Source organism: Eupeodes corollae, chromosome 3, assembly GCF_945859685.1.
Source record: "Eupeodes corollae chromosome 3, idEupCoro1.1, whole genome shotgun sequence".
Lineage (NCBI taxonomy): Eukaryota > Metazoa > Arthropoda > Insecta > Diptera > Syrphidae > Eupeodes > Eupeodes corollae.
This window is the reverse complement of record NC_079149.1, coordinates 62623366-62642012: the sequence shown is the minus strand read 5'-3', so window position 1 is coordinate 62642012 and position 18647 is coordinate 62623366. Positions and strand designations below refer to the sequence as shown.

At 33.5% G+C, this 18647-nt stretch overlaps 1 protein-coding gene across 1 annotated transcript; it reads right to left on the bottom strand.

Moving 5' to 3' along the window:
- Positions 1-5737: 5737 nt before the first annotated feature.
- On the bottom strand, positions 5738-18103 carry LOC129949922 (protein RCC2-like). Its single transcript, XM_056061652.1, has 6 exons — positions 17838-18103; positions 17152-17491; positions 7132-7710; positions 6966-7060; positions 6650-6813; positions 5738-6580 (listed from the first exon to the last, which is right to left on the bottom strand). Exons 2-6 carry the CDS (start codon positions 17482-17484, stop codon positions 6303-6305), a joined length of 1449 nt encoding a protein of 482 aa, XP_055917627.1. The 5' UTR covers positions 17485-17491; positions 17838-18103; the 3' UTR covers positions 5738-6302.
- Between the last annotated feature and the right edge of the window lie 544 nt (positions 18104-18647).

Below are 18647 nucleotides of genomic sequence, written 5' to 3'. Positions count from 1 at the left end.
AATGTTCACAACGTGTACTCACAAGTGTGTACCAGTGAGCGATGTCAAAAGTTCACTTTCTCCACTGGCGAACGTTCACTTCACGAGGAAGTATGTACTAGGCTTAAGCATAGTACATACTTGTGAACCATCTCGTGAACCCATACAAATTTCAGTTTTTGTGAAGCTGAGTGGAGAACAAAGTGGAGAGTTTTCGTTCACGGGCAATTCACGTGCAAAATGTACGGGAACTGTTGGTGAAGCTTCACAACGTGTACTCACAAGTGTGTACCAGTGAGCAATGTCAAAAGTTCACTTTCTCCACTGGCGAACGTTCACTTCACGAGGAAGTATGTACTAGGCTTTATAGTGTACAAATTTCGACTACAAAGTTAGTGGAGACTGATTCTGACGTTTCACAATCAGCTGCTAGGTAAAGACACAAGAATTCAAAATAAAATAAATCTTTTAATATTTAAATACAAATATAAATCACACAAATTGTGTCTTAAATTTGATCTTATTGAATTTAAAAACACAAAAGATAAGTTAAAGTTATCAAATCAGAAATGTTTCTTATTTTACATATTTGCATTTGTTTGTAGTGCAATTTTGTATTCAGTTAAATTTTGACTACGTACTAGATTTATGAATGCGCCCATTACAAAATTTTAAGTTGATTTTGACAAACAATCCGCATTTTTGGTGAATATTGTTAAATTGCTATCAAATCTTTGTTTTTACAACTAAACTGTATGAGATTTGTGGTTCACCCTCACATGATCCCTACTTGAAAGTAGCACTCTTAGCAACAAAGTGGAAAACACTAATACTAATTTTGTTTATTTCTATCTATTAACACAATACGATTAATTTTGAACTCAGGGAATTCCTACAAAAAAAAAAAAAAATCTCGCAACCATAGGTACCATAGCCCCTAGAATCCCAATGTACTTTCGGTTATTCCGATTACACATTTTTAGTAACGCATTCGCCAGCTTCCTCCGAAGTCAAGCGTACCTAAAGAAGTTTTAGGTACTGAAAACAAAATGTCCTGGTCATACCATATTATAAAACGTAGGGGAAATATCTCCCTTCCGCCTTTAGTTAAGGAGTTAAAGAAGTTAAGTTATAGACTAGTACCTCACTAAAGCTAATCATCTAGAGCTCTATACTTTGCTTAGGCTTGTACTTTTCTTTTCAAAACAAAATATGCTGATTTCCAATAGTGGTCTTCGTTTTTTAGAGGAAAGTTCCCATCATTTGACTCAACCATGTGGAAATGCTTTTTTTCGGGCCATTCAATATAACATCACATCATACGAGACACACAAGTTGTAACAGAATGGGCTGTGTTTTAACAATTAAAAATTAGTATTTTATTATTATTATATTTTATTAACTAGTAATTAAAATTACAATAAAAATTACATAAAAAAAGGAGAGAGCCTAGCTGCGAAGACTATTGGCTCTGCTTGTTATTAAAATGTTTATACATTTAAGTTGAGGGTTGTAAGAAATTTATTAACATTTTTGATATTTGAGCTGGTGGGGTTTTTCAATACGTCATAGATCGATATATTTTTGAAGATTGATGAAAGAGCAGGTTTCGATGATTGACAGTTTTCGAGGAGGTGAGTTAAACTCATGGTTGTATTGCAGGTGGAGCATATCGGTGGATTGTTTTTATTTAGAAGGTGTTTGTGAGTTGTTGAAGTGTGACCAAGTCTTAAGCGGATGTAGTTAGAGATTTTTTGTTTTGATACGTTTGTAGGGTATTGAGGATAGGTTTTATGTTCATTAATTTTTTTATAATGGTGGTGGTATAGGCCCCATTCGATTTCTTGTTTTCTTCTCAAGGTGTCCAGTATTTATGTTTTCAGTTCTTTTTTGGTGTATATATTGAATTTATACAATTTTTTGGTAGAGGTTGCTGCTTTATCAGCATCTTCGTTTCCACGTATTTTAGAATGTGCTGGAGTCAACATCAGTTTTTTATTCGGCTTCATTATTATCTTGTTCCTTATCGCGGAAATAAGATCTGAATCGTTGTTTGGATTTTTAACTGCTTTCAGGACTGATATGCTATCAAAGCATATTACGAACTTATCATTGGAATTCCTTATTGATTTGGTTGCTTGCAGAATAGCAAACGCTTCTGCGGTGAAAATAGAGGCATATTCCGGGAGGATGCCAATATTGAGGATTTGACCATCTTCAAATGTGACTGCAAATGATGTAGTATCTTTTGATTTGGATCCATCAGTGAATATAAATTTCCAGCCTTTAGTTTTAAGTTCTGATGAAATACTTGAGAACAGTGATTGGTATACTGCATTGCTTGTATTTGTTTTACTGTAGTGAGTGAGGCTCAATACAAATGAATCGGCTTTTATACTCCATGGAGGATATGATAAAGTTGAGTATTTTGTAGTTTTTGTTGGTATATCCATTTCCCGAGCTTTGTTGAGGATTGTTTTTTAAAGCAGATGGAATACGTTTTTTGCACTTAAGGTTCATAGCTTGATGAATGTCTTTATCGATAACTGAATTTTTGGAGAAGACCAATTTTACAACTAAGTTCGAGATGGTTTGCTCGAAACGTTGTTCAACAGAGGGAAGACCTGCTTCCGCCAGAATATTCTTGAGTGCTGTTGTAGGAAAGGCGTTGATGCTCCTTCTAGCTGCTTGGTGGTAGCTTGGTTATATTAATAATAATATTTTGGTAATATATGAGGCAGTATTTATGTGTACGTAGCTTTTATTCCTCGATAAATAATTAATTATGTTGAGTCTCGCAACTAGGCTTTTTTTTAAATTTAAACAATGTTCATTACATCTATATTTATTATTAAATACTAATCCTAGGATATTAAGACTATTTACATTTTCAATTTGTACATTATTTATACTTAAGATAATTTTTTGACAATGGATTTTTCTACAGATGTGTAGCATTTTACATTTTTGTAATGAAAGTCTAGCACCTGAAGCAAACGACCAATTAAGAATATCATTAACAACATTGTCAAAAAGGTTCTTACATTTTTCTAAATCGTTACTTTTACTTAAAATATAAATATCATCTGCATAAATACTACTATCTAAAAGTTTATAATTATTTATTATAGTCGAAATATCGTCGAAGGCGATAATAAATAGAAAAACTGATAATGGGGACCCTGGGGGATACCATTTTGCAGGGAGTGAGTAGATGAGTAAATATTATTAGCTCTGGTAAAGAATTTTCTATTAGTTAGAAAAGCCTTCACGTAGCTAAACATCTTCTCGTCAACACCCCATATTTTTAATTAATATGCAAACCGATTCTGTCGAAAGCTTTTTCGAGATCGAGCGAAAGCACAGAAACATGATTTTTTGCTGATAATGCTCGTGATATATAGTAATCTAAGTGAAGATGTGCGTCGACACACCCCCGGTTAGTTTTAAAAGCAACTTGGTTGCTAGATAAAAGTTTTCTGGTTTCTGCGAACCACATCAGTCGTTTTGCTATGATTTTTTCCATAATTTTGGAAGAGCAAAAAATAAGGGATATGGGACGGTATCCATCAATTAATTTTCTATCTTTATTAGGTTTCGGTATGGGGAGAAGTGTTGCAATTTTCCAAGCTTGAGGGATAACAGCGGTGTTAAGTATGCTATTGTATAGTTTAACAAGTCTCAATTTTACATTAAATGTTAAGGGGCCTATTATGTAAGACAACTAAGAACAAAGTTGAGTTGTAATCCGGCAATCGGTATTACCGATCACAACTAGTTGACTGTCACAAGTCAACCAGTAGTCAACTAAAAAATGGTTGACTTTTTAAATGTGTTCGGGGTATTATGTAAGCCAGTTGAGTTGTCTCTCAGTTGTGATTGTTGTCAAAATTAGGCAACTGATATTTACTAGTTGTGTAGTGCATTTGTGTGTACAAAAAAATAACGGTAGGCATCAACAGTTCATTGAAAATCAATTTTTTTTAAGAAAATGGAGAAAAAAATGTAAGTTTTACAAATAGTAATATAAACATCTGTGAGAAAATTATTTTTTTAGATTAAAAATAACTAAACCTGCCCAATTCAAAATACTAAAGATGGCATATACAATACACTTACAATCATGACATTCAGACTGTAGTAACCTTTTCTATTTAAATAGAGATGTTGAAGATTTTTTTTTTTGGTGCTATGATTCGAACATGAGTTCCATCGATGCTTCCTATTACTCCAGGAAATCTGGTTTTCTGGTAAAAATGAATTTTTGATAAATTTATTATGTGGACAGATAAGTTCTTCTACTACGTCTAGCACTTCTTTTAACACTACCGAAACTGTTGGCTGAGCAAGGCCTAAATTAAAATCATTGCCACGGCACTTTTGGTAACTTCCTTCTGCCATGAAACGTAGGGCAGTGCATAGTTTGAGAATTGGTGGGATTGCGGAGGAACGCTGTGGTTGTTTCAAATGATCTTTGATTTCATTTAGCACATAACCAAATGCGTCTTTGTACATAAACAAATGCGTCTTTGTTGAGTCTAAAATAACTTATAAATCTGAAACAAAACGAAGACATTAAAATCAACACTCATCAAAGAATTTGTTTATAAATAATACTTTTTGTTTGGAAGTTCCAATGGATTGGAGTGATCTCGAATATTTTTTCTCATCTTCGCAACATTCAGGGGATTATCTTCTTCCGAATTTCCAAGAAACAAATCAATAGAACTCTCCATTTCCTATTATTTTGTCTTTTTTATAAAATTTTGCACTGAATTCAAAATTTTGAAATTCCTACGTATTTTACTTTACACAGCTGATTTTGACACAAAACAAGCACATAAAAGTAGGCAACGTATTTGTTCTACTCAACTGAAAAAAGTTGTCTCCCATAATACGATTTTTTTTTGCAGTTGTCTTCAAATTGAGTTGTCTTGATTACAACTCAACTAAGTTGAGTTGTGATCCATAATAGGCCCTTAAGTTTTTGAGCATTGGATAATTAATTTTATCTCTACCAGGGGTTTTGCCTTTAGTTTTGTTTAAGGAAGCTTCAAACTCAATTAGTGATATAGGTTCTTCAATACGTTATGCAAAAATATTGTCGGTTGTTACATAAGGGGAAATGTTGAGAAATTCATCTTTTTTTGTTTTGAAAGTAGTATGAAAATTGTTATCATTTGAATAATTGGACCAGGTTTGTGAAAAGAGATCAGTTATTTGTTGCTACTGCAGTTGTTTATATTACGAAATAGTACAGCAATGCTACCTCGCTCCCCCTCTACATGGGTAAGCTGAGTGATAACCGATTCTCCTTCTGGTCAGAAAGAGTTATGGCTGACCTACGAATCACAAATTGAGTGATTGGTCAGCAAGTTGCCATAATTTGAGAATGGTTAGAGGGAATGTTGCGAAGGTGGAGAGACTCACCTCTGTTGCGTGAAACAAATAGGATGCGATCGGTGTCATGCCATTTATGAATCCGGTTCGCATCCAAAGACGTTGCAACAAGTGCGTAAATCACACCCACCAATGTTCACACCCACATAAAAAGATTAATTGCGTTATAACATTAATGTAATAATAAATAATCTAGGTTAGGTAGTGTTAGTGAGATAGGTAGAGCTAGGGTTTTTGAGTAAAAGCCGTCGGCAAATACCTTCTTTTCAAAATTATCCACCCTTGAATAAGGAAGCCCAGAAAAAAATTGAAGTGCTTCTTCTTCCTTATTCAAAAAATATAAGACAAATTTAATAAAAAAAAAAACGTTTTTTCGGTGTAATCAGATTTATTGTTTTTTTTTGTTCTTGACAAAAATACTTTTTGGTTGATTTATTTGTTCTTTCGTATAAGCGTTCTACAACTACTTAGGAGAAATTTGATTTTTAATACTTTCTTGATAACTCCAATTACCCGGACTGAACAATTAAGAACTATAAATTCAACCATAAACAAATTACCAAACACTTATTGATTACAAATTACAAAAAAAAAAAAATATTTTATAAATATTATCATTATTATTGAGGGTGAAATCGATATTTTTATATTTAATTTCAAGTACAAAATAAATTCGCTTACATAGTTATATATTAAAAAATTAAATGGTTTTTGTGAACTGATTTGCTTGGCTTATTACTTTTTGTATAATTGATTCTTTTGAGTGGTTTAATGATGTTGAATTCGACGTACGATAATGATTTTGAACGAGTCTTATTACTATTATATATATATATAAAATAAAAGTTGTTGGAGGCTAGTTTGTTTTTCTTTTTTTTTCGAGAAGTTGTTATAAGACAAATGTTTTTCCTACATCTAATGGATTATTCTTCGATAGTGTATTCGGGCATTTTTTCGTACTTATTTTTAGTGTTCTCATCATCTGTATTCACCAATATTAAGGAATGAGAGAAGCCCATTGTGCATTGGGGAATTTTCATGCCGTCCATCTTAGGAACTTCCTTAGGAACAGTGGAAGATTTCTGGAACTCGCCAATTCCGAGCTCGCCGTATGTTGGAGAGGCACCCCAAGCAATGAGTGTGTCATCTGCTGAAATTATAATTGATGTATTTGCGCAGCCGATGCTTGTTATATGCCATCCTATTTTTAATGAAGAAATACAGAATTTAACAAACAATCAAGTTAAAATGTATGTCATAGTCAACTTACCTGAAAGATCCTGTACTGGTTTTGGATACATATTTGCCTCGCCAGTCTTTTTGTTTTGTCCAAATAAGAATAGGACACCGATATCATTAACGGCTAAACTAAAAGTGGACCCACAGTGAACACTTCGTACACCACGCCCTTGTGTGTCGAAATATTTGATAAGTCTGTATTTGAATAAATAAAAATGTTATGAAATGTAGGTTCATAAAATGTCAATAATACATTTCTAAGAAGGTACAATCGAAACTTAAACAATTAACTGACGCAAAGTTGACTCAAGAACAGCAGTATATAAATATAAAATTTTTTTAATTACCTGGGCACCATCTCATCTTTCTGTTCAGCATGCCCCAGTCTTCCAAAGCCTCCGAAGCCCCAACTGTAAACACGTCTTTTTGAATCAACAGCAACCTTAAATATATTAAAATATTCAAAATAAGTATTTTTAAAAGTGTGAACAAAAATTATTTGATCATATTTACAGTATGATTGTTTCCACAGGCAAAATCAACAATCTGAACATTATCGACAGGAGTTACATGACCTTCCTTGGATTTTTCAATGTAGAGAACGACTTTTTTAGGCGACGTTTCATAATGGAATGATAATTTGTTTGCATTCACAAAGTATTTAGCGTCAGTATTGTGACCAAGCTGACCGAACTCTGGCAAACCAAAAGTATGTAAATTTCCCTTGATATCGAGGATAACGGAAAATTCTGCACCACAAGCAACACGAATAATTGGTGGTCCTCGATAGTTTATTCTTGTTGGAGTATTTATGGTCGGCTGATTGTTACCGACACCACATTGTCCCATCTTATTTTCACCACAAGCATAGACAGTTCCAGTGTCTGTAAGAAACAAAGAATGATGTCTTCCACATGCTGCTTGAATGACATTTAAGTGTTGCAGTGCTGGGACAATTGTTGGTTTTTCACAAAGCTTAACATCTGGTAAACCTAACTGTCCATTAGGGTTGCGGCCAAAGGTCAATGCTTTTTTATCCATATTTATCAAAATACTGTGAGCTGATGAACAGCCACTAACACAAAAGCGATACTGAAAACATAACGTCAGATTATTTTTTACATATTTATAATTTTGTTTCTTACAAATTGATTGCAAGTAATATAAACACATCATTTCATTTCAATGGTATTCTTTTCTTATAAATTAAATGGTCTTAAAGGGGCAAAACAAAAGTCTACTTTTACTTTCAGCATTGGATGTTAAGTACTTCAAACAAAGCTCAAATATGTACATGCATACAGTGAATAAAAAAAGAAATTGGACATAAGCATTCAAAAAGGACAAACGAATGTTTTGAAAACATGAATTCGTAGTTTAAGATTATATTTTTTAATAACTCTTCATAAATATATAACAAAATTTAAATGATTAATTTTAAAATTTTCTCTTGAATTATTTTTTTAAGAAAATAATAACAATTTTATAGTCAAAAAAGAAATCGGACAATAAATGTTGGACAAAATAAAAACAACGGGAATATTATTAAAAGCAAAAAAGTGGGAAGCTAGTATTTCGTTGGTAATCCTTTACTATCTTTTACGGCATTCAATCTTTTTGGCATTGATTGAACTAGTTTTTTATAGAAAAAAGTAAAAATTGTCTCCCATTCGATTCTTAATACATTTTCCATGATACAATTGTAATTTTTAAGCTAATATGCCTATATAAAAAACAACAATTTGTGCAAACAAAAAAGCTCTTAATATGATTCAATGCAGGGATGCTAAACAATTCTGGAAAAATGTACGAATTTTAGATAACCGAAACAGATCGAATGTTTTTCCAACTAATATTGACATGATGGGCTCATATTTCGAAGAACTTGCAAAAGTAGATCCTAACCAATCTTACATATTTTTTGCGTTACCTTTTATTTACATTGAAGAACTAGGCTCTCCGTTCTCAATGCTAGAACTACTTTTTGCCTTAGAAAAAATGAAAAACAATAAGGCTTCTGGTCTAGATGGCATCCCTGCCGAGTTTTTGAAAAATGCCAGCTCACAATTTTTAGAACATAATATTGTTCTTACCTAACCGAAGAATATTGTTCAACAACGAAAAAATACCAAAGAATTTCAAAGTCATCCATTTTAGCGAGCTATAAAAAAGAAGATCCTAATCTCCCCGAAAACTACAGAGGTATCTCTGTTCTTAAATTATAACGAAAACTGTTTACTTAGATGCTATATCTTAGACTTGTACTTTGGGTTGAAAAAAACAACAAAATAAGTTGTTTTCAGGCTGGGTTTCGAGCTAACCTCTCTGCAGTTGATCAAATTTTTACTCTAACTAAATTCGCTAAACGTTTTTTCGATAAGAAAACTAATCTATATACACTAGCAGGTGTTGGATTATCAACAAAATTTTTAAGAATGTATGAGAAACTTCTTTCAAATACAACAGCGGTAGTTTCTAATGGTAGAACCTCTTCGCAGCAATTTAAGACTGTAGTGGTTGTCCCGTAAGGTTGCATCTTGAGTCCTTTGTTCTTCTCACTTTTTATTAACGACATTTTAGACAGTGTTCCACAGGGTGGGTGTATATTATGGTGAATTGCTTATTAAGGTGCTTTTATATGCTAATCACCTTGTCATTCTTACTAAGAATCTGGTAACTCTACAATTGCAAATCTACAAACTTAAGCAGTATTGTAACTCTTGGGATCTTCAAACTAATACTTCAAAGTGAAAGATTATGGTTTTAAGATCTCATAATCATAATGTCATAAATTACCGTTCTTATAACCTTAATGGTGAATGAATAAAGAAGTAGTTAAAAAATTTAAATTTAAATTAAAAAAATTAAATATAGGTTTTACAATAACATACAATTTAAACATACGACCTCTTATAAAAGAAAAAAACATCAGTTGCCAAATCAGCCATTAACTGCATTTGGTCAAGTTTTTTTAATAACAAATGTATCGAAGCGATGGTAAAAGTATTTGAGGCTACAATTAAAAGTTCACTCTGTTATGCTAATGAAGTGTATGGTTACGAAGTATGTGAAGACTTCAAGTTATCCAGAGATATTCTTTCAAACGTGTATTTAAGGTCCCTTTAACACCTAACTATGCAATGTATGTCGAATCTGGACTACCTCCAATTTTCTTAAAAAAACCTTATGGCAAATGCAGACTATATTGTCAAAAGTTTTAAAGAGATGTGATAATAATCTTCAAAGAAAAGTACTCATGATTGCACACAGCGTTGTTACACGCTGTTCAAAGATTGACAAGAATTGGCTAAATATAATACGACATTGAATTTAGCCTTGAATAACTTTGGTTCATGGAAGGATGAATTCTATGACCGCTACTCAGCAATTGCCGAACAAATATTTCAAAATTCTCTCAACCGTGCTAAAGAATCCATGTCAAGAACGATATACAGTAAACTGAATCATTGTTTGGCGGAAGCTAATTATTTTCGAAATGAATTCACAGTTAAAGAGATGATCCGAACTGAAATGATAGAGCTAAATTACAGACTTCATAGGGTTTATTAAAATCACAATTGTAATCTTTGCAACCTTAATCAAATCGAAAATGTTTATCTCTTCCTAGCAAGATGCCCAATACTCCAAGAAATTCGACGTTTATACTTTAGGAAAAGCTTTCTTTCTGCAGAAGAGAATTCAATTCTAAATGGTGAGTGTGGTGGGAAAGTTTTTATCCGGTTTGTTACTGGAACTATCGCTTACAGAAATAATTATGTTAATCTCTTTTAAAACCAATCTATTATTTAGTTTTAGTTAAACCATCTTTAGTTTAATGTTGAATCCCTTAATCCTTCCATTACTCTTTAATTAATAAATTCATCAATCTTTTCAATTTAAAAAAATGTAAGTTTTGTAATGTAAAGGGTGATTTTTTTGAGGTTAGGATTTTCATGCATTAGTATTTGACAGATCACGCGGTATTTCAGACATGGTGTCAAATAGAAAGATGCTCAGTATGCTTTGACATTTCATCATGAATAGCCGAACGATCTGCCACAACGTCGAATTTTCAGTGAATGGGCCCTAGAAAAGTTGGCAGAAAATCCGCTTTTTTATCGACAAATTTTGTTCAGCGATGAGGCTCATTTCTGGTTGAATGGCTACGTAAATAAGCAAAATTGCCGCATTTGGAGTGAAGAGCAACCAGAAGCCGTTCAAGAACTGCCCATGCATCCCGAAAAATGCACTGTTTGGTGTGGTTTGTACGCTGGTGGAATCACTGGACCGTATTTTTTCAAAGATGCTGTTGGACGCAACGTTACGGTGAATGGCGATCGCTATCGTTCAATGCTAACAAACTTTTTGTTGCCAAAAATGGAAGAACTGAACTTGGTTGACATATGGTTTCAACAAGATGGCGCTACATGCCACACAGCTCGCGATTCTATGGCCATTTTGAGGGAAAACTTCGGAGAACAATTCATCTCAAGGAATGAACCGGTAAGTTGGCCACCAAGATCTACGATTTGACGCCTTTAGACTATTTTTTGTGGGGCTACGTCAAGTCTAAAGTCTACACAAATAAACCAGCAACTATTCCAGCTTTGGAAGACAACATTTCCGAAGAAATTCGGGCTATTCCGGCCGAAATGCTCGAAAAAGTTACCCAAAATTGGACTTTCCGAATGGACCACCTAATACGCAGCCGCGGTCAACATTTAAATGAAATTATCTTCAAAAAGTAAATGTCATGGACCAATCTAACGTTTCAAATAAAGAATCGATGAGATTTTGCAAATTTTATGCGTTTTTTTTTTTAAAAAAAGTTCTCAAGCTCTTAAAAAATCACCGTTTATTTATATTAATTTCTATTAGTTTTAATTAGATCTGATGAAAATTAAGTCTTAAACTCAAATGATATATTGTTAAAATATGCCTATGTTAACTGGCAAAATTATATTTAATGTTGAACTACTCTACACTTTTTCATTTTCAATTTTCTTGCTGTGTTTAAATTTATAAATGTAAATTTTAATGTAATAATTTTAGATATAATCGGCAGACGGCTTTCAAGCCATGCTCGTAAATCTCTTATATGAAAACTTTGGTACTTTATATGTTGAAAAAATAAAGATAATAAATAATAATATTTGGGGATTTTTTTGAACCTGTTTTACTATCCAACGTTCATCGCCTGCAGTAAGCTTCATAGGTCTTCCAGATTTTTGTAGATTTTCAACGGATTTTGTTGTTTTTAACTTTTGTATGATATCTTTTACCGTAGACTTACTTCTTTTAACAATATCTGCAATATTACTAGGAATAACCACGTTCTGTTTCCATTTTAACCGTTCATATAATAACGAATACAATAAATCGAATAATCATCTAACATATTATTAACCTAAAAGTGATATCTTTGTTCCGTTAAAAACATACGATAGAGTGTCCGATTTCTTTTTTGATATTTTATTTGCGACCGTTTCTTTATAAATTGTATTTCGAAGGCCAATTATTAACAAAAATGTAATTTTTGCTAAATATTCAGAGTAATATTTTTTGCCTATAACAGTATGAGCATGTCTTGACTTAGCCTTGCATAAATGTCACATGGTTCGAGTTGTTCTTATTGTTAACCAAAAAAATGGACAAACTACTGTAACTGATTCCAAGATTTTCATTCGGAAATTAAAACTCAAATCAATTTTAAGACCGGCTGTCTTAACATTTCGCTTAATTGAATAAACAAAGTAGTAGTTAAATTTTCATATTCAAACAAAGAATTTTATATTGTAAAAGAAGAATCTTTTTCTTTATACCTATATATACATATTATCTTAACCCTATGGTTTATAATTCTGTGACCATAATCAAAATTGATGGTCTTGAATAAGTTTTCAAACGTTATTTTACCTTCTAACTCGCGAAGTCGAATTAAAAAGTTTATTTTACTCTTAAGCGAATTATTTACCAACTACGATGATATTCCCTATTACTGACTACTGGTTTAAAAGTTCCTTTATTTTGGGGCCTATTTATTTCAAATATAGTGACCATTACTGTGACTTCAACGCGACACAATTATAAATAATGTTTGCTCTGTTTGCAATCTCTGTTGCCATATATAGTTGTGGCCATACAAGAGATATTGTTAATATGTTCGTTCATCAATAAGATTTTTTTTTAAGCACCAGTGTTTGGCTAGTACCGTAAGTCGATAATGGCTGACATGTGTGTTCCAATCATGTGTTTTCCTGAACGAGGGAAGTTGTCAAAACGTAGTTATTTTAGCGAATACATTTAAAGTCTACATTTTTGTTGGATAGAAGATTAGAAACGACAGCTAGAAGCAGTGAATTTGTTTTAAATTCGGCTTTTTTATCGATGTGAGTTGATTGATTTCATTATATTTTTATTATTTTTACAATATTAATTATAATACAGTGAAAAAAATGGGTAAAAATAAGTCGTGCAGTCCAGAACTCCGGAAGCTGATTATGCAGTGTTACCAAAATGACAATGAGTCAATGAACTCCATAGCTAAAAGATTTAGCTGTTCAAAGAAGATGGTATTTAGAGCCATACAAGTATTTGAAGGAACTGAACGCTTTGAAACCCCTAAATGAGAGCCAATTGAGCGGAAAACGACTCTATATGTAGAATCAGCAAGGCCGATTATTTCTTGACTTCTGGTAAGATAAGAGATATTGTTACGCCCCAAACCATAAGGCGTCGCCTCTTAGAACATGGTCTACGCGGAGGTCCTGCACGGAGAAAACCACGTGTCAAAAAAAAAACCTTAAGGCAGGATTGACTTTTGGTAGACTGCACTCAATCAAATAAAACCTTACAAATTTGAAAAAAAAAAAAATACTCTGGAGTGATGAATCAATGAATGAATCAATTTGTTTGGGTCAGACGGTAAAGTGTACGTTAGACGTCCTCAGAAAAAAATAAGTAGACCCAAAATACACGCTGAAGACCGTGAAACATGGAGGAGGAAACATAATGGTTTGGTTTGCATTTTCTTGGAGTGGTGTTGGTCCATTAGTAAGGATAAACGGTCGAATGGATCAACACGTTTTTAAAGGCATACTGGAGAATGCCATGGAACCTTATTCATTCGCACACATGCCCATTAGTTACGTTTTCCAGCAGGACAACGATCCGAAACACACTGCACGTATTGTAAAACAGTGGTTTGCTGATAACAAAAAACAGTGTCTTGTCGTTTCTAATTGTGTGGCCACCACTGTACAACCGAAACTTTTTAATTTAACTCAAAGTAGAGTAAATTATTTTGTAAGGTTAGGTTAGGTTGAAGTGGATGACTTCTTCAAGTTGTTGGCCCATTGTGATGCCACATGAGGCTTTCTCCGAAGCTCAATAAAACCAACAAGAAACGTAACATAATGATGGTATTAGTGTTTGAGATTATATTATTGTAAAATTCTCCAAGATGGGTCTTCAGTTTTTGAGTTAGAGCATGGCAGGTTCTCTTGTTCTAACATACCGCTTTTGCAAGTTATTTAAGAATAAGTCGCGTGATATGCTTTCCTATTCGGCAGTGTACGTATCCTTCGTAGCCTGACAGGTGGTTTTATTATTATGAATCGCGTACACCTAATCTAATCCTTCATCAGCCGAATTTTGCTCGGGCGTTGTCGGCCGAACTCTCCCCATCGAACCAACATATTACATCCTCTATCCCCGCCGTTATCGCAGCCGGAAACCTCAACAGAATCCCGACCTGAAATACTCAACTCACAAAAACATAAAAAACTCAAAATCAACGTTTTATTTATCAAAGATTTGGAAGGTTTATGAAAAGAAACAATTGTAACGTTGATCAATATCTTTAGATTGAAGCATTTGATGGGTTGTAATTTCAAATCTTCAGTTCTTTTCTTTGCATAAATATTTCATTAACCCATACACATCGACGACGTCTTGTACGTTGACGCATTAAATGACATGACGGTATGAATTTCGAAAATATACATTTCTTTGATATCTTCCATTAAAAAAAATATTTATATTTACATCCAAGCTTCACAAATTCAGACTCCAGAACGATATCGTCCGCGGACGGAAGCAATATATGTAGTGGAACATCCGAGACGGTCGTTCAAATTGTTCCGAGTCGATATCGACCGATAATTCGGTTTAAGTGCACGCTACCCGTTACGCATTATTTTTGTTTGCTTTATCGTTTCTTGCTTTAGCAAGGGCTTACATTTAACTATTGATATACCAGCATTAGGAAACTTGGTAAAGTGAGTAGAATGTTGCACAATTCGTTGTAAGTTCATCTGCTATACAATTTTCTGGAATGTGTCTATGACCCGCGCCATGCATGCAATGGTGAATATTCTGTCGTTTCCATTAGAGACAATCGATAGTTATGGACTGTTATTGAGTTTGAAGACAGAGTCCAGAGATTTAATAGCAGCCTGATTATCTGTGAAAGTCAGGATATCACGTTTTCTTCCAAGCCAAAACAAGACTTCTTGTATCCCCGAAAGAACAGCCTGGAATACGCTAGTTAGGAGAACGTTACGTTTAGTTTTAGCTGTTGCACCTGTTTCATTAGTTGTTAATTCATATGTATAAAATTCTATTAACTCGTTTTCGAGGAATGCCTTAGCCTACTAGAAAGATCTAAATGGTATGTGTGCAAAATAGCTTTGAGTGCAATAGCAGAGCTTGCAGCTTTTTGTTTGCTTAAATATATCTTGAGATTTCAAATAGAGTAAGTTGTCCAGTGTGTAGTACCCGTGGTTAGTGGGTTGAACTGTCATGCGAGGAGTTCTGTGTTCGACATCTGCCTGTTCCACCTAAAGTTTTTTTTCACGGGTACTGCCTCTTTCGAGGATTTAACAAATTGTCCAAGAGTATTTTCGTCATGAAAAGTAATTTCTTAAATTAGCCTTTGGGATTCGGCATATAAGCTGTAGGTCCCCTCCATCCCTGCAATTATTTCCACACAGGAATTGTTGAGAGTTGCAAGTCACTAGGCCCTGTTCACTACGCTACAGTAGCGCCACCTAATTTAATTTAATTTTAAGTTGTCCAGTGCCCCAGATGGAGTCATTCGAAGTGATCCGCTTATACAAAGCTGAAAGTAGGACTTTGCTTAGTTTGTCAAGCAGTGCCCCAAACTACCACACCGTTCTGTACAATCGGCCATGGTAACAAGCCACATTTATTACGGATTTTTTGAAGAGAAATACAAATATTGAAGATAGAAGCCTTGGTTTCAATTCTTACCCGTGCCACCAAGCTTTTTATCACAGGTAATGCCTCTTGCGAGGAATTGACAAATCTTCCAAGTGTACTTCATGTCATAAAAAGTGCTTTCTAAAATTAGCCGTTCGGATTCGACTTAAAATTTTAGGTACCCACCATTTCTGACAACATTACTCGCACACAGAAAAGTAACTAGGCTCTGGTTCTCAACGGACTGTTGAGCCACCTAATTTATTTATTTAGTACCCAGATATTTAGATTTGTCTGAAAACTTTAATTTAATACCATTTAAAGGTAAGTAAAGGATTTTATGTTTCTTGGAAAATAGAACTAAATAGGTTATTTGTGGGTTGACACCGAAACCATATTAGTTTATTGAAAACGATTTGTAAGTTTTTTTTTAAGGTATTAAAATGCTTCCCTGAAACTGATTTAGCAATTGAATCCCTAATCTTCCAGACCAGTTAGAATTTTATTGACTACCAGGTTTTAGAGGAGCGGGTATAGAAAACCTCTGATAATAAATTTTCTACCAGAAGAGCCGCCTAATTTTGAATTAAGACGAATTATTACTCAAATGTATTTGTGTGAACATGCAACAAAAATAAGATTCTTTCAACATTCTATTGAATGGCCACTTAACAATATTACTTCAAGCGCAGCTATGCAAGACATTTAATTGTCTTTTTATGTTTCATGCAAATTTCTTAAGGAGAAAGAGAACTTCCATTTGCTCGAGTTTACGTGATAAGAATGTAAAATTTTAAAGGAAAGAAGAGTACCTAACTATTACCATCCCTAATTAGTCAAAATAGGTATCTAAAGGTATAAATATATGAATGTAACACCCTAAACGATAGAATGCCCCATATTTGCAGCCAAAAATATTTTTCTCGATTCGTGCAACCCTTAAAGTAGATTATAAAAAAACCGAATCATTACAAAAGGAAATTAAAGTTACTTTTTTGCATGCCAGCTATTTATACATACAAACTAGTATAGCAGAGGAAGGAACCAAAAGTTAAGCGGCAAGATATAAAAAAAGCATTGGTAGGTAAGTATATTATACAAACGCAATTGTTGTATATTCGATTTTTGTCAATAAACAATTGTTTGTTTCATGAAGCTTAGGTAAACAAATTAAAGAATTAACAATTGTTTTTATTATAAACATACATTTAGAAAATTAAATAAATTGTCTCCTAGTTAAAAGATGGACCAGTTAAGTGTAAACCAAAAGATGCTACATAAGAATAAATATATAGAAATCTTAAAAATTACCTTTGCACTTGTAAATCGATGAAAAGAGAAAAGATTGGGACGGTTCTTTTCAACATTCTTGCGGTCCCTTTTACCAGTTGCATCCCATGTCACCATACCAGCAATCATCAATTGACCAGCATCTTTTTCGAATGTTTGAAGTAAATCCTCTGGCAACTTTGTGGGTGGATCCAATTCATCGTGCGGTATAAGGACTTCCACAGCTACCGAAGCATTTTTTGCCTCGTCACCCGAACCATCACTTACTTCATCTTCGTAATCGGATTCCTTCTTCTTTGGTCGGCGTTTGTTGGGCCCAGCGTTGTTTACTCCTGACTTACGTTTAGCAGACATAATAATACTGAAAAAGAATACAATCGTTAATTCCCCATACATACATATTCTTCTTTTTTTGTTTTTTTTTTTTTTTTTTTTGTTATTTGAAGCAAATCTACCCGCAACCCGCGCGTTCTAAGAAAATTTCATTAGACCATCCGCAAAAATTATACTAAAGTTTAAATTTTTAATTTTCTTTGTGTACTATCATCGGACTAATAAACAGTTAAAAGTTATACAAATATAAAGTAGGTAGATATTTCTACTTCTTGTTTAACTTCCATGGATAAAAGCCGCTGATACACATTTCAGAAAGCAATGGCGAAAATACCGAACTTTTACATTTTTTTCATACAAATATGAGAACAAACCTTTTTAAAACTTTCAAAAACACAAATTTTATAACAAAAACTTTAAAACATGGAAAATGTTATTGTAATTCGTTTTGTTTGCAAATAACAAACTAATTTTGTAAGATTATTGAGGAAATTTTAATAACAGAATGATGACCAAACCAATTAAATCAACCAAGCAAATACCAAACGTTTCTTTTTCCTTTGTAATTCAGTATGCCGCTTGAGTATGGTAATGTGAGGTAAAGTCAAGTGAAGTGAACGCTTCTTCGATTGAGCGTCACTGCATACAAAAATATTATAGGGAGATAGAAGAAGAACTCTTTCATCCCTCTGCCTCTTCCCGCGTAAAATCAAATGTTTTTGTATGGAATTAAATCGCACTGTCATTTGGATAGGAATTTTGCACAAGAAACCGGCTTTTCATGTATAACAGTTAAAAATGTATCGTTTACGTTCATATGCTGAGTTGAAAAGTTGAGTTGAATTGGACTTGACGTTGATGAGATTGTTTTAGTTGAAAATTTAAACTACTTTTTGCGAAAGGCAACTATATTTGCAAGAAAATAAAAACTGATGTGATCAACGGTAAAAATAATAAAGGCACAAAATTTCAAAAAAAAATTAGAGTCTGGTTCACGTTGTAAATGTAATGTTCTGAGCAGTTATCCACAGCTTAATGGCTGAAACACAAACACGTTTCATGTTTTTTGCATGACGTTATCGAGTTCAGCCATAGGAATTCAATGCATGCTATCACAATGAAGCTTCGACCTCACATTTTCTTTGTCTGACAGCTCAACTGCTGTTAAAAAGTCAATAAACAAA